A 14,533-nucleotide genomic window follows, 5' to 3' on the forward strand; every position below is an offset into this window, starting at 1 on the left:
TCTGAGGTCAGATTTTAGTGTATGTTAAGAGTGAGTGTTGGAAAAACTGATCTCTTGGATTTTTATATGGGTATTTTAACACGAGTATCCACTGTAGCGTGCTGTACATTTTCAAAAAGAAATAATAGAAATGCACCATAAATCACAATTAGGAAGCTACAGATACAAAGGAGAGCAAACACACAGAAAACACTACATCCGTTTAAATTCGAGCACCACATAGAATGCATTGTGCTTTTACATATAGGAGACCCGAAGAGTTCAATATTATGAAATAGTTCTATGAATAAATGCAGATGTGGTATTAGAATCTAATACATTTTAAAAACTGCTCATTACAATGAAATGATATTTCACCCTGCTGTATGTATATCTCATTTAAGGCAAGATTAAAAAAAATAAATATAAATGGATAAGTAAAAGAATGATGATAAAAAAGATGGTGTTTAAAAGGGTGATGGATAAAAAGACGATGTTTAAAAGAGAATGATGGATTGTACGTGGTGTGTGGACTGTAAATAGAGTTAAATGTGATCATGGGTTAGTACAGGTGGTTGGAGGGGGGGTTCTGGTGGCCCATTGTCCTTCATGGATTAACTGTGTCATGGCAGGGTTATGGATGGCTCTCTGTAGATATCTCTGAGTGAGGATGGTGTTTCTCTCGTGGGTGATGGTATTCTATATGTCCACATGGTTGTTACTTAACATTGTACCCACTCGTTTTCAGATATGGCCACTACTTCCAGTCAGCCATGAAATCACTTTCTTCTACAGTTGGTCCAATTTTTCCTGTTTGATATATGAATACATCCTGAGTGCTTTATTTAATAGAGGGCTTTGTCACATGTTGATGCACTTCCTCAGACCTACCATCAGAGGGGGTACTAAAAACCTGACGAGACTTGGGAGAAGATGTGATGATCTGTAAAAGCTTTATTTTAAAGTTTACAGTTTGGATGCAGTTGTTGCACAGTAACTGTGACTACTTAACAGATGAGACGCATAACAACATAGCAGACAATTCAGTAGGTTAGTGCAGGGGTCAGCAACCTTTACTATCAAAAGAGCCATTTTAGGCAAATTAATAAAAAAAGAATCTGTCTTGAGCCGCAAAACATTTGAGCATTGTGATGAAGGTAACACAGTTTATAGTCTAAGTATATAGTATATAAGTCTAATGCAGTGAGGACAAAAGTGCAAATGTACTACGAAGTATTAGGGTCACATTGAGGGGAAAAAAATCTGAGATTTCGAGAATCAAGTCAAAACTTTACGAGAATAAAGTCATAACTTTATGAGAAAAAAATCTTAATATTACGAGAATAAAGTCATAACTTTACAAGAAAAAAGTCGTAATATAACGAGAATAAAGCCATAACTTTACAAGAAAAAAAATAAATAACACGTAAAATCACTACTTTATAATATTATGACTTTTTTCTCAAAATTTCCGATTCATTATTCCTCCTCAATGTGGCCCTAATACTCCGTCGTACCGTCGTAACATAGACCTAGAACAATGATAAATAAAAATGAAAATGTAAACAAAAAACAGTTATTCATTTCCATGAATTTTTTTATAAATCCACAGTGAGCCACCGGATAGGGGCTAAAGAGACGCATGTGGCTCCGGAGCCGCAGGTTACTGACCCCTGGGTTAGGGTGACTACGGGAAGACAAACCACTGGGGAAAGGGTTAGAAACCTGAGGAGCTGAGCGACACTCTCCTCTAATGAGCGATAAACAGGACGAAGTCTAGGATACAACACGAGGATAGGACAGAAAATGCATACAGTAGATGTCTGAACAGAGGGGATTTAAAGCATGTGGTAGCTGTACGAAACCTGGCAATATGGGAGTCCAAATCATCCCAATCTGAGACTAACACGAATAAGACACCAATGCTTACTGGCATGTACCATCTGTTGCTCCAGGTATTGTGTGATCTTCTGCTTACAATCTTTTTCCGTCAGCAGTGTTTGTGTGTGTCTGTGCGTCTGGTCTACTTGTGGACATCTCTGGCTTCACTGTGCTTACTAACGGAAACACTTCCCCTCCGTCACTCACTGTATAATATCACCAATACAGTCCTCTCCATCCATGTTCCCCCAGCGGAATGATGGGAGGTTTTATGGGTTTCCGGGAGATAGATTGCAGATTTTCCCGTGTGCAGGGAAGGTATAAACACACATAAATACAGTTAACATCCTTAACATCAGTGAGGCCTCACCCACATCAGGCATTGAAAAAGACAGATCTCCCCGTCAGTGGGCGGCTCCTCTTCACAATTCATCATTCCTCTTCATGCTTCACATGCAACTAACGACTCTTTTCTCAGATGTCATCTCTCCAAGGAGACATCTCAACACGTTCTCGTCCCAACTCATCACATACCGACGCTTTGTCGCACCTCTCTGCGTCACTTTTCGGTGCTTAACGTTGTGAATTAAACAAAAACACTTGTTTAGGTTCAGGCAGCAAAACCACTCTAGTTACGTTTAGGAAAAAAACAACACTGGTCGGGCTTAAAATTTGCTACGTTTTTACAGCGCAAATGTGACGGAACATTGTGAACACGGGACATGAACGATCAGCTAGCTGGCTACAGATGATAAAATCTGCTAGGACAGTTTCATTTAATGGTGGCGAAATTGATTGAGAAGCCACTGTTATCATCGAAAACTGCGTGTGTGCCGTGCCAGAGTGGAAAGTTTGACGGGCATAGCATCAGTAACTGAAGGGTAGTTAGGGTTAATGTGAAATTCATTCTCTGTGAGAAAATTACATTTTCATGCAAATTCTTTCTTTTCACATTACTTTTCACATTTGAAACAAATATTGACAGGAGAAATTAAACAAAACAAAATGTTAGAAATATGAAAATGTGTTCCTTCTTTCCCCTCGACACCAACCACGCAGCAGGTTACCCTACACGTCTCAGATAGTCTCATTAAACGTAATGTTACATTGCAGCCCGGTATAGCAGTCCTGATGCTAATCGATATAGCTGAAGTTTATTTGTACCTCTGTCACCATGAGACATTTATTTCACACTCGGCTTCATGGTATCACATCCAGCCTGGGAATAAACGGCCTCCCCTCTCTCCCCCTGGACCCCTCGTCTCCGGGGGGCTCGGTGTGGGCGCCGGCGGTCGGGCTGGGCTGGGGGCGCTGCTCGCAGGTGGCCTGGGGATGGGTGTGCCACGTCCCGTCCCGGTAGCTGCAGTAGCATACCGTCCTCTCATCAATGTTGACACGCTCCCCCGCTGGGATCACCCTGTTCCCGGCAAAGCAGTTGGGACCTAGAGGGACAGGAAAGAGTTTTTTTGCTCATCTTTTGTAGTGAAAGCTGTACTTTCCATCTCGTGAACACAAGCCTAAATACTCGTTTCTGGTATTATCAATGAATGCCAGAAAGTCTCGTCTCCTGATTCATTTTAAAGAGCCTTCTTAGGAAGGTTCCTAACGGAGTGAAATTAGCCGAAGTATGTAAGAGCCCACCATGATAACAGCTGGTTGAATCCTCTAAATGCTAAGGTAAGGTGCTTCAATGCGTCTTTTCTTATCTCCTTTAGCATAGGATACTCTGGACCAGGAGCGATTCTAGGATCAGACCATTAGGTTCAATCAGCCCCTAATGTGAAATGTGTACAGTAGGGCATAGGTTTCATTTTTAGATTGGGAGGGACACATAAGTGAGGGGTCTGGGGGTTGTCCCTCAGGAAATTTTGAGCATCAAACAATTAATTTCCTGCATTCTAGTGATTTTTGATGCACCATCTGCCTTTTCTGCATCACGTTTTGTTGGAAATGTTGTTATTTATGTAAAGGAAAACACTAAATTCAGGCGCCAGGTGACAATTCAAAATACAAACAAAACTAAAGCTGCAAGCAGCGACGAACGGGCCCTCACACCTTCCCGCGCGCCGGGGATACTGGCAGAACGCCGGTGGACGTGGCCAGGCACAGTGAAACCGGAACTCTGCTGAGTGCAATGACGCCTGCCACAAGAGTCTGCAACAAACCGTTCATGAGTTCTGAAAGAGGGCGGGGTATAATTGCAGTGGGCGGGGAACACCGTCACCAATGAAACAGGAACTCTCTGCTGAGTGCAGTGACACCTCCCACAAGTGTCTACAACGTTCATGAGCCTATATTGGCATGTAAATGACCTCAGGCCTGGACCGCTATCATGGCTCAGAAATTTGGAGCAGATTTGACAAAGTATGCTGAAGTTACAACAACTTCCTGTTTCATGGCGAATCGCGCCAGATGGCCGCCATGCCATGGCAACGCCGTTCAACGAAAACTCACAATCTTCACAACAATGTATCATCAAGGTCTTCAGGCTTTTCTGACCACATTTGAGGTGGATCCGGTCAACTTGCTAGGAGGAGTACATTAAAAAATAAACATGTCATTTACTGTTGCCAGTTTGGGGCTCTATGAGTGTGACTCAATATTGACATGTAAATGTCCTCAGGATTGGACCCTTATCATGCTTGAGAAATTTGGGGCAGATTGGACTATATACATTTGAGTTACAACAACTTCCTGTTTCATGGCAAATGGCGCAAAATGGCCGCCACGCCACAGCAAGGTCGTTCAATGAAAACTCAAGATTTTAATAACTTTCCATCATTAAGGTCTTTAGATGGTCCTGACCAAATTTCAAGTCATTCTGATTAAATCTGTAGGAGTTCATTAAAGTACACGGCCTATAAAACGCTAAAAATGATCGAAAATGGCACATTGAATCTAAAATGGCTGACTTCCTGTTGAGTTTCGGGTATACCTCTAAGAGGCTTGTTTGTGCGTCTCCATATGTTACATTTGCCTACCAAATTTCATACATGTAGATAAAACCTGAACGAGGGGCTCAATTTTTCTAACTTTGTAAGGGGCGCCAGCGAGCCATTTGTCAACAACCAAGCCCAAGACCCTTAAAATAACAAATTTTACACCATGTCTGATAAGTGTGCAAAGTTTAACAACTTTTCAAGCACCTTAAGGCCCTCAGAAATGTGATTCATTTTAAGTAAAAAAAGATTAATAATTCCTAAAGCTTCAATAGGGCCTTTGCTGCCCAACGTTGTCGGTGCTTCGGGCCCTAAAAATTATGGAATATAATGGAATATAATGCAGTAAGGCTCTCAGCCATTCTGTATTGCTTTCAAATATTTTGTCATTTAATGTTATCCCTTTATAACCTTAACATGGTTGGTACCAATGGATTTCTTAGGTTCTCTAGTATCTTTAAGGGGTGCCGAGATCAAATTTAGGTGTGCTTGAGCACCCCTAAAATGAGTCTAAAATCGCCACTGCACTGGACTATCCTTTACCAAAGGAAAGGAGATAATGCCGTCCCACAATTCCTTGCGGCAGACCCACATTAACAACATCCGCCGTTACCATCAGAACTACGGGGTCTAGTGTACTTGGAGTCAGATTCTATAGCACCACGGTTGTCTTTTCCTAAGTCCTTCTGAACTCATCATCAGCATCTTTCCTTGACCTCATGACATTTTCCATCGAGGTCGAGGAAAAGTGGTTGTCATTTTTTTAATATTCGACTGCAGGCCAGCTTCTGCAATTCTCCTTAGCTCTACAGAGGGTTTTAGCGTCTTTCTGATCCTAGTTTTGGTTTTATGTCCACCAACTTTATTGTTTTGGTTCAGCTGTTAACAGCCAAAAGCTCTTAAAACCTTCTCCCTACCTTCTCTAAATGGCAGACAGACAGTTAGTTGGTGAACATAGTGGAGCATTTAGCAGCTAGAGAGCGATATTTCCCTCAGGAGTTGGTGGAGACCAAACACGGAGCTAAAATAGAGTAAATGTTATAGTGTTGTGTTTCCGGCTTGTTTCTGCAATGAATGAAGCTCTAAATTAGACTAATTAGACTGATTGCAGCACAAAGTCTTTCTTCAATTGTGGTTCAAGTTCATCATGAAATAATCTCGTCTATATGTGTGTATGATATCAATAGAAGTGGGCAATATGATCTGAGCAACACAGGAACAGCTACAGACACCGACCACCTAAGGTCAAATTAAACTGTCCCTGAAAAAATCCTTCCCACAGATGCTATTTCTTTTCTTCTGTGCTTGTCATCTACTATAATAGGGATATTCTCAGTAAAGCAGTTATGTGTTGTTTGGGACGGACACGCTGAATACCATGCAAGCAAAAAATGTAAACAGCCTGCCTTTGAAATCATTAGCATCCCTCTCTCACAGATGGGGGTTCCTTGATTTGGCAGCTACCTGTGAAGCAATTACCATCGCCAGTCAGCAGGAGGACAGGAAGCACAGTTCATCTGATGCCAGATCCCAACCCCGTTGGATAAAGCAGTGCTCATGAGAGGGAATTTGACAGCAGCAGGGGGTGAAAAAAACAATGACGCAACAAACCCAACCATCTGTGGAGCGGTCGAAATAGAAACCACAACTGCCATGAAGCAGCAGGCTTGTGCGTTCACGTGGTTTCCTTTTAGGTGTTCGTACAGAATCAAAATACAGAAGTGAAATAATGCTTTTGATTGTTTAGTTTAGCTTAGTCGTTATTATCGCTTCTGCTATTCCTGTCTGACACACACACACACACACACACACACACACACACACACACACACACACACACACAAAGCCAACAGATGTTAGAGAGTGAAAGCATGTATGACATAACAGCTGCTGGGTTTGATAGGTGACGTAACCAGTGGTAGGGAGAACAGCCTCCTAATGATGTGTACAACACAGGCTGAGGGCATGAGCTTAAGTGTGCGTGCGTCCTGCTATGAGCTGCCTGGTACACATGGATGTTGCCAGTTGAGAGATTACATTTCAGACACTATGTACGGAAGGTAAAATAGGTTGTAGTAGTTTGCCTATGCCCACTCAGAGAGCCGAAACTGAAGTAGTGAAGTTGTGAAAAAAAGGGTTTAAAGTTTTCAAGCTGGCTGGCAAACTGCACAACGTACAGTATAGACAGCTTGTAATGCCTTCATTTGATGTCTTTTTTACGCAGATTATTTAACCCCTGAAAACCCATCGCCATATAATCTACAAAAATACAGAGTGCGTTGTTTTGGGGATATTCTTCATGGAATGCAAACGATGAAAACACAGCATCTGCCAAAAAAAAAGCTTTGTTTCATTCTCTGTTCTGCTAGGCGTCTGTTGGTCTGATCACTATTAATATTTCAAATGAAATCAATATAATAAACGTATTTACAATTTAATACATTTGAATATTTAAAGGCAGGGTTGACGATGTTCTCCAGTATCCACTATTTGTTATATTGGTTGAAATGGTCTTTAACCCCCCGACAGCGATCCATTACTGATGAGCTCTGAAAAAGGACCTGAAAAGAGCCGTCATCTGTAGCTGCTGTAATCCTGTAAAAACGTCTACTAATCACTGCCTCACGAACCGCTTGGAAAGAACCAATCAGATGCCTCCCTGCCTCCCTGCTCGTACTCTACCCTTGGCGTGCACAAGCCTGAACTCAAAGCGCGTCGCCTCCGCACGTTTCCTGGAGAATGGAAGAGAAAACTCAGTCCTGCAGTAGCACTGCCGCGGTTACTTGTCATGAGGTAGCGTTGTTGAGTTGAGGTTCTCTCTCCGCTCTGGGAAGTAGTTACGATGCGGCGGTGCTCGTGCATGTGTGTGTGTGTGTGTGTGGGGGGGGCGTTGCCTTGGAAGGAGCCCCGAGGGGAGGGAGGGGGTTTAGACGGAGCTCCTGAGGCGATGCTACTTTCAAATTTTCATTCACATGAATTCCACTAGTCAAAAAGTGATATCTGCGCATCGTTTCTGCTTCTGTCTTTATGAGCTATAAACACACAGATGTGTATCAATGATTCAAGAGATGAGTAGTTCCAGAGATGTTCTGGAGGGATGTGGTTAAAGGATTAAAAAAATTTGCAGGGCTGAAGTTTTTAACTGTCAACAGCACTGGTCAGGGCCCGTTGTTTCTCTCAGAACTGGCTCTGCTAATGGGTAAGGCTGGTGGTCTTATATATATATATATATATATATATATATATATAGTGCCTTTGTTGGGGACTATTTTCAGCGGTGGATTAAGCCACATTTGGTGCTCTAGTGAGTATTAGTGGCAGCAGGACAGCGTATGTGGGATTGAGTCTGAATACAATGAAGGAACATGTCACCCAGTCAATCAAAGTGGTGAATCCACTTGTTTTGTGTGAATGTGCTTCAGTATTTTATGGAGATCTCCCGGTCAGATCACGAGACATGTCGTGTGCAAAGTTAACACCAAAATAGATTCTCTGAGGAACGGCTTGTTGAGTGTCCAAATTGGAAAAGGGTTCATCCCCTTGGGACCATTCCTGAGTTTAGAAGCTTCATCATTAAAGGGACTGTTTGTAACTTCTTACACGTATAAATCATTGCGGGTCGGTGTCCCATGCGCGCTCGTGTGTGGCTACGCTTTTCAGACGAGACTCCAACACAAACTACACGGAAGCATCAAAACCTCTTGGTTGCATCTAGTGAAGTTCGTCTGTTAAACAGTGTTGGCCGCGGTCGGAGGAAGCGGGGGAGACCGTAGCTTTGGTCTCCAGGACCGGAGTCTCTGCTGTATTCTGCTCCTCTGCTCCTCTGCCTGCTTGCCACCTCGCTCCACCTATCACGTGCATGCGCGCACACTCCACACTGCAGAAGAGTTAGTTTAGCTCTGAGAATATCTAGTGAATGTACAGTGGACGTTTGTGTAGAAATAACTGCTGCAGCTCCTCCAGACCAACAGAGGTTTCCCGTGTCTTGTGAAGTGACGGGGCTCCGCAGAGAGAATCGTTATCGTCTCCGACCAAAACTTCGGTGTCTCCCCTGTTCCCTCCGGCCGCGGTCGGGAGGCTGAGGCAGGAAAAGCCAACACTAGGATCAGCATTGATTCATGGAGAGACCTTCGTCTGGTCGGCTAACATTACTGCCAAGCAGCTGAAATATAGAGTGATATTGTGATTTTAGCTGACGTGTGTCGCCTCACTGTTTTGATGTTCATGTCTATGTAGAGCGAGCACAAGCGCGAGCAACAGGACGCTGTCTTTAGTTGACTCAACGGCCACAGGTGTCGCTGTTAACAAGACATTTCTGATTCTTACAAACAGTCCCTTTAAATAGTTGTAATTAGCTGTTTGCATGTGGAAACTGTGGCTTAAGAGTAGAGCAAGAGGAAAGATCCAAGGGCGACCATAGAACCCATTAGTAGTCCTTTGTAGACCGTGAACATCCACGGCAAGTTTAAGGCACATCCTGAAATCAGTTTTAGAGCTACTCGTGGACCAAAGTGTTTAAGTGATATAGAGAAAGCGGTGTGTGAGTCTCACCAGCATTGCAGATGGGGCAGCAGTGGTTGGGTTCGTAGGTGGGGTTGACACAGTGAGGTGCGGGGCAGTCTGAAATGCTGCAGTACACCTCTCTGTTGGCCTCGCAGCGACATCGTTCACACCTCGACAACTGCAACACACAAACAATTTGAACGTCATCGATTTCAAGTTTTTTACATGTGGCCATCTGAACAATCAGTTGCCTCATTAATTGTGACCATTTGGTGTAATTACAGTCAAGAACTGAGAGCGTGGCAGAGGTGACTGGTAGGGCACATGTCCAACAAACACACACAGGGGCAGCAATTACAAACTACTCTTACTGGCTTTGCTACTACACCCTCAAAGAAAATCCCACAGCAGGCCAAATCAAAGGTCATAGAAAAATGTGTTGCATACTGTTGCAAAGATATTAGACCGTTTCGTTCCATCGCAGGAGAGGGATTTGTGGAGTTAGCTCAGGAGATCATTAGCATGGTGTTGGATATTTGTCCAGCAAAGTATACTGCCTGACCCCACATCTGTGTCTCGACGGTGCCACGAGCTGGATGCAGAGACACGCAAGCAGTTGATTGAGCAGCTAAATAACATGTGAAGTGAAGTGAATACAGCTGGAATGACCACTGAAATCTGGAACATCTGGACAGAAGATTATCACAAATGAAGCTACATGACAATCACTTGTCTTTACGTGACACGGCGTTCAGACTGATGAGCAAAGTGTCGACAGCGGCAGTGTTTCCAGCTGGAAGATTCTAAAACGGGGCGAAAATATCAGGAGAGAAATAATACGAATGCTAACAGAATACGGGCTAGACATTAGCGCGCTCAATAAAGTGGTGTGGGTGACAGACCAGGGCTCAAACATAATGTCTGCCCTCAGACTATACCAGGGGTCAGCAACCTTTACTATCAAAAGAGCCATTTTAGGCAAAGAGAGAAAAAAAATCTGTCTGGAGCCGCAAAACATTTGAGCATTGTGATGAAGGTAACACAGTTTATAGTCTAAGTATATAGTATACAAGTCTAATGCAGTGAGGGCCAAAGAGACAATGTACTACGGAGTATGAGGGCCACATTGAGGAAAAAAACATCTGAGATTTACAGAATAAAGTCATATTATTACGAGAAAAAAAGTTGTAATATTGCAAGAATAAAGTCATAACTTTACGAGAAAAAAGAAAATAACACATAAAATTGCTACTTTATAATATTATAACTTTATTCTCATAATATTACGACTTTGTTCTCGAAATCTCAGATTTATTTTATTTTCCTCAATGTGGCCCTAATACTCCGTCGTACCATAGACCTACAACAATGATAAATAAAATTGCTGACCCCTGATCTATACCGACGACTTGACTGCCTGGATCACCTGTACAACACCGTGCTGCGCCACGCCCCCTTCATCACACACAGCTGGCACAGCTGGCACCCAGACGTGGCATACTCTCTGCAAGCTGCCAAAGCATTTAGTGAAGCACGTAAAGAAGTCGGGCTCGGCAGCTTTGCTGTGGAGAACAGCGATGCAAACGGGGGGGACACGAGATTTAGCACCGTCTATCTTGGCGTACCGAGAGCTGCTTGAAAAGCCAGAAGAAGTTGGCGTATCGATGACGTCCCCGGCTGTGCTCGACTTTCTTGTTGAGTTTCTGCGACCATCCTGTGATGCCCAGCGTGAACTTGAGGGAGACCGGTACACAACACTGAACCTAATTGACTCTATTGACTCTAAATGTCCCGTAGGTGTGAATGTGAGTGTGAATGGTCGCCTGTCTCTATGTGTCAGTCCTGTGATAGTCTGGAGACCTGTCCAGGGTGAACCCTGCCTTCACAGCTCCAGCCCCCCCCTATGACCCTGAACAGGATAAGCGGTTACAGATAATGGATGGATGGATAGTAACTGCAGGGTTAGGGTTGGATTAATGAAGCTGCATGTGCACCAACCGATGGGAAGGGGGCAGGGGGGGGAAGCCCTCGGCTTAATCCAGCAATGATGATACACAAATATTCTATTCATTAATATGAATATAACAACATGGTCACTTTTGGGTGTTTACATGTCAATAATTATATCCAGTGGTGGATATACACATTTGAGGTACTTGTCCTTAGTATTTCCATGTTCTGCTACTTTACACTTTTACTCTACTACATTTATCTCACAGCTGTAGTTATGAATATTAATTTGCTTTAGATGATACTACTAAGCTGTTCAAAGGTCAGCTGTTCTAAGCTCACCAGGAATACAGTTCCAATAATAAAGGCTACATAATAAATGGAACACTTTCAATGGAGCCATTGGGCATAATGAGTACTTTTACTTTTGATACTTTAAGTACAATTTACAACTAATACTTTACTGTTGTGGGGGTGTGTGGGGAGAGGGGGTGTATATATATAAGTGTGGATGTGTCTCACCCTGAACTCCTCTAGGAGCCGGTACGTTCTTCCCCCGTAGACACACACCCGGGCCACAGCCTCGCACACCGGACAGCACGCCTTATACCTCATCCGCGTGCACCGGGGGTGGAGACGGGGACACTTGGGTCGGACGCACACGGGACCGTCCGCGGTGCACGTGCACGGACACGCCGTGGGGCTTGGGTAATAGACCTCTCCGAGTCCGTAAACGAAGCCGTGATCGTCGAGGCACCACTTCCCCCGGTAGTCCCCGAACTCGTAGTCCAGGTCGGTCTTAGAGGAGGACAACTCCGCCGCCGCGACGCGCCCCGGACCGTGCGGCAGCGGCAGCAGCGGTAACAGCAGCTGGAGCAGCGCGATGGAGAGGCAGCCGAGCGCGTGGTACCGGTGTCTCATGGTGGACAGGTTACCCACACACACCACCGACACTGTGACAGTCCGTGACACTAAAACCATCTGTGAGCTTCTCCTCCCTCCCACCGGCAGGCCGCCGGTGACGCGCATATACATGCGCGTCAGTCCTGTGTGTCACTGAAATGCAGCTCAGGAGTTCAGCCAGGAGGTCAGCCAGGAGGTCAGCCAGGAGGCATCAGGAGGTCAGCCAGGAGGCATCAGGAGGTCAGCCAGGAGGTCAGCCAGGAGGTCAGCCAGGAGGCATCAGGAGGCAGACCTCTATCATATCAACATCAGTGGCGCTAAAACTTTTTTCACCAAGTACCACCTCAGAAAATATTTGTCTCTCCAAGTCCCACCATTATGACCGTTGTTAAAACACAGTAGGTAGGCCTACCCTATGCAGCGATGCACAGTTCACGCCGGAGGCAAATTTATTCCTAATAAGAATATTACTTATTGTTGACCTTTGTCAGCCACAGCCACGCTGTACAAAGAGGTAGCACTAGAACTGGTACTTAAACTCTTCCACGCAACTCTCATACTACACAAGGAGCAGCCTCTCACACTAGCCCTGCACCATATGAGGAACATCTGCCATGTGCGATAACACTGTTCAATATTGCGATGACGATATGACTTGTGATAAATAAACAAATATATAAGTGTGCATATTAGCTATACATATACATATACTGTATTTAATATATAACTAGGCTAAATGTTGTTTCTAGAGCAGCAACAGTAAAGTTTATAACAGCAAAGCCACCATATCAACTCCTTAATATCTCACTGGAAACAATCTAACATGTTAATAAATAAATCATATTCCTGACATGAAAATATTAAGTGAAGTTTATAAAGACTGAAGAACACAGACATCAGTCAGTATCAGTCCTTCATCTGTCTTCCTGTCCTCTGTCCTCCTGTCCTCTCTCCTCTGTCCTTCTGTCCTCTGTCCTCTGTCCTCCTCCTGTCCTCTGTCCTCCTGTCCTCCTGTCCTCCTGTCCTCCTCCCTCTGTCCTCCTCCCTCTGTCCTCCTCCCTCTGTCCTTCTGTCCTCCTGTCCTCTGTCCTCCTCCTGTCCTCTGTCCTCCTGTCCTCCTGTCCTCCTGTCCTCCTCCCTCTGTCCTCCTCCTGTCCTCTGTCCTCCTGTCCTCCTGTCCTCCTGTCCTCCTCCCTCTGTCCTCCTCCTGTCCTCTGTCCTCCTGTCCTCCTGTCCTCCTGTCCTCCTGTCCTCCTGTCCTCCTCCCTCTGTCCTCCTCCCTCTGTCCTCCTGTCCTCCTGTCCTCTGCTGCAGTAACATTAGGGTTGATAGAGTGAAGAGGAGCTGTTTTGTTTCAGCTGATGAGTTTACAGGTAAGGTATGTGACAAACTAACCTAAACAGTCAGACTGCACAGCCGAGGGTTTATGATACTTTATGAAGATAATAAATTAATAACTCAGAGGCTCACAGAACCTCTCCTGGCGCATTTCCTCCGTGCGGTGCTCACCACTTCTGCCGAGGGTACAGATGTATGGGGAAGTATGTCTATGATTTCATCAGCAGCAGATTTAAATGAAATGACAAGTTTTCACTTTGTTTGAACTGTTCTTCGTCGACATTAGTTTGGATGATGGTGAAGTTAGTTGTCAAGTTTGTTCACAGAGAAAGAGGAAGTCTCTGGACAACCAGGAAATGCAGCTTCATCAGAGATGTGTCCCTTAAAGTGTACAAAGCTTCAAATAAGGAAGATGTTCAGTATTTGAACCTTGGTATCAGTGTCATCAATACATCCTAGTGTTGTTTATCTGGATCAACACAGACCACTAAAGTCTTTATGGATCCTGAAACTGTGAAGCGAAGAGAGATGACCTTTAATCACCACTAGACTTCCTATAAAGAACATGACATGTTGTTATTCATGTTTAATGTCATGACTTTGTTACTTTGACACATTGAGTCTCTAAAGTAGCAGAATCAGCCTTAAACGAGCATCAAGTAGAACTAGTCAACTCCCACAAACAACACTGTTTGGTTCTTCTCTGTTTGAACCTGAATATCATCAACATGAACAACAGTTTCTACACATGATCACACCATTGATGTGCATGTGCTGTTTATCTGCTATTCATGGGAAGCTGACGAGATCAAAATAAGTTTATAACAGTGAGGATTAAAGAGTTATACCTGAGGGGGAACCTAAGCATTTTTATGAATATTTTCATTTAGTAGTTTTGAATTTATTTTTAGTAATTTTGCATCTATTATTAGCCTTTATGCATTTTTTTTGTCGTTTTGCATCATTTTGTGGAAAGTTGAATAAGATAAACAAATAAGTTTATAACAGTGAGGATTAAAGAGATCTGAGGCTAAATAAAA

At 43.9% G+C, this 14,533-nt stretch overlaps 1 protein-coding gene across 1 annotated transcript; it reads right to left on the reverse strand.

The window, feature by feature from the left end:
- Positions 1–915: 915 nt before the first annotated feature.
- LOC141779989 (von Willebrand factor C domain-containing protein 2-like) lies at positions 916–12,255 on the reverse strand. Its single transcript, XM_074655029.1, has 3 exons — positions 11,775–12,255; positions 9,351–9,480; positions 916–3,302 (listed from the first exon to the last, which is right to left on the reverse strand). The coding sequence occupies exons 1-3, from the start codon at positions 12,231–12,233 to the stop codon at positions 3,061–3,063; spliced, it is 831 nt and encodes a 276-aa protein (XP_074511130.1). The 5' UTR covers positions 12,234–12,255; the 3' UTR covers positions 916–3,060.
- Between the last annotated feature and the right edge of the window lie 2,278 nt (positions 12,256–14,533).

This window comes from Sebastes fasciatus, chromosome 13 (assembly GCF_043250625.1).
Source record: "Sebastes fasciatus isolate fSebFas1 chromosome 13, fSebFas1.pri, whole genome shotgun sequence".
Taxonomy (NCBI): domain Eukaryota; kingdom Metazoa; phylum Chordata; class Actinopteri; order Perciformes; family Sebastidae; genus Sebastes; species Sebastes fasciatus.

Excerpts from the sequence above, each read along its gene's own strand:
- LOC141779989 (XM_074655029.1), bottom strand. The coding sequence starts at position 12,233 with ATGGTTTTAGTGTCACGGACTGTCACAGTGTCGGTGGTGTGTGTGGGT. Across the intron at positions 9,481-11,774 it reads GGCTCCTAGAGGAGTTCAGG|TTGTCGAGGTGTGAACGATG; the intron begins GTGAGACACATC and ends TGTGTGTTGCAG. Across the intron at positions 3,303-9,350 it reads CTGCCCCATCTGCAATGCTG|GTCCCAACTGCTTTGCCGGG; the intron begins GTGAGACTCACA and ends CTGTCCCTCTAG.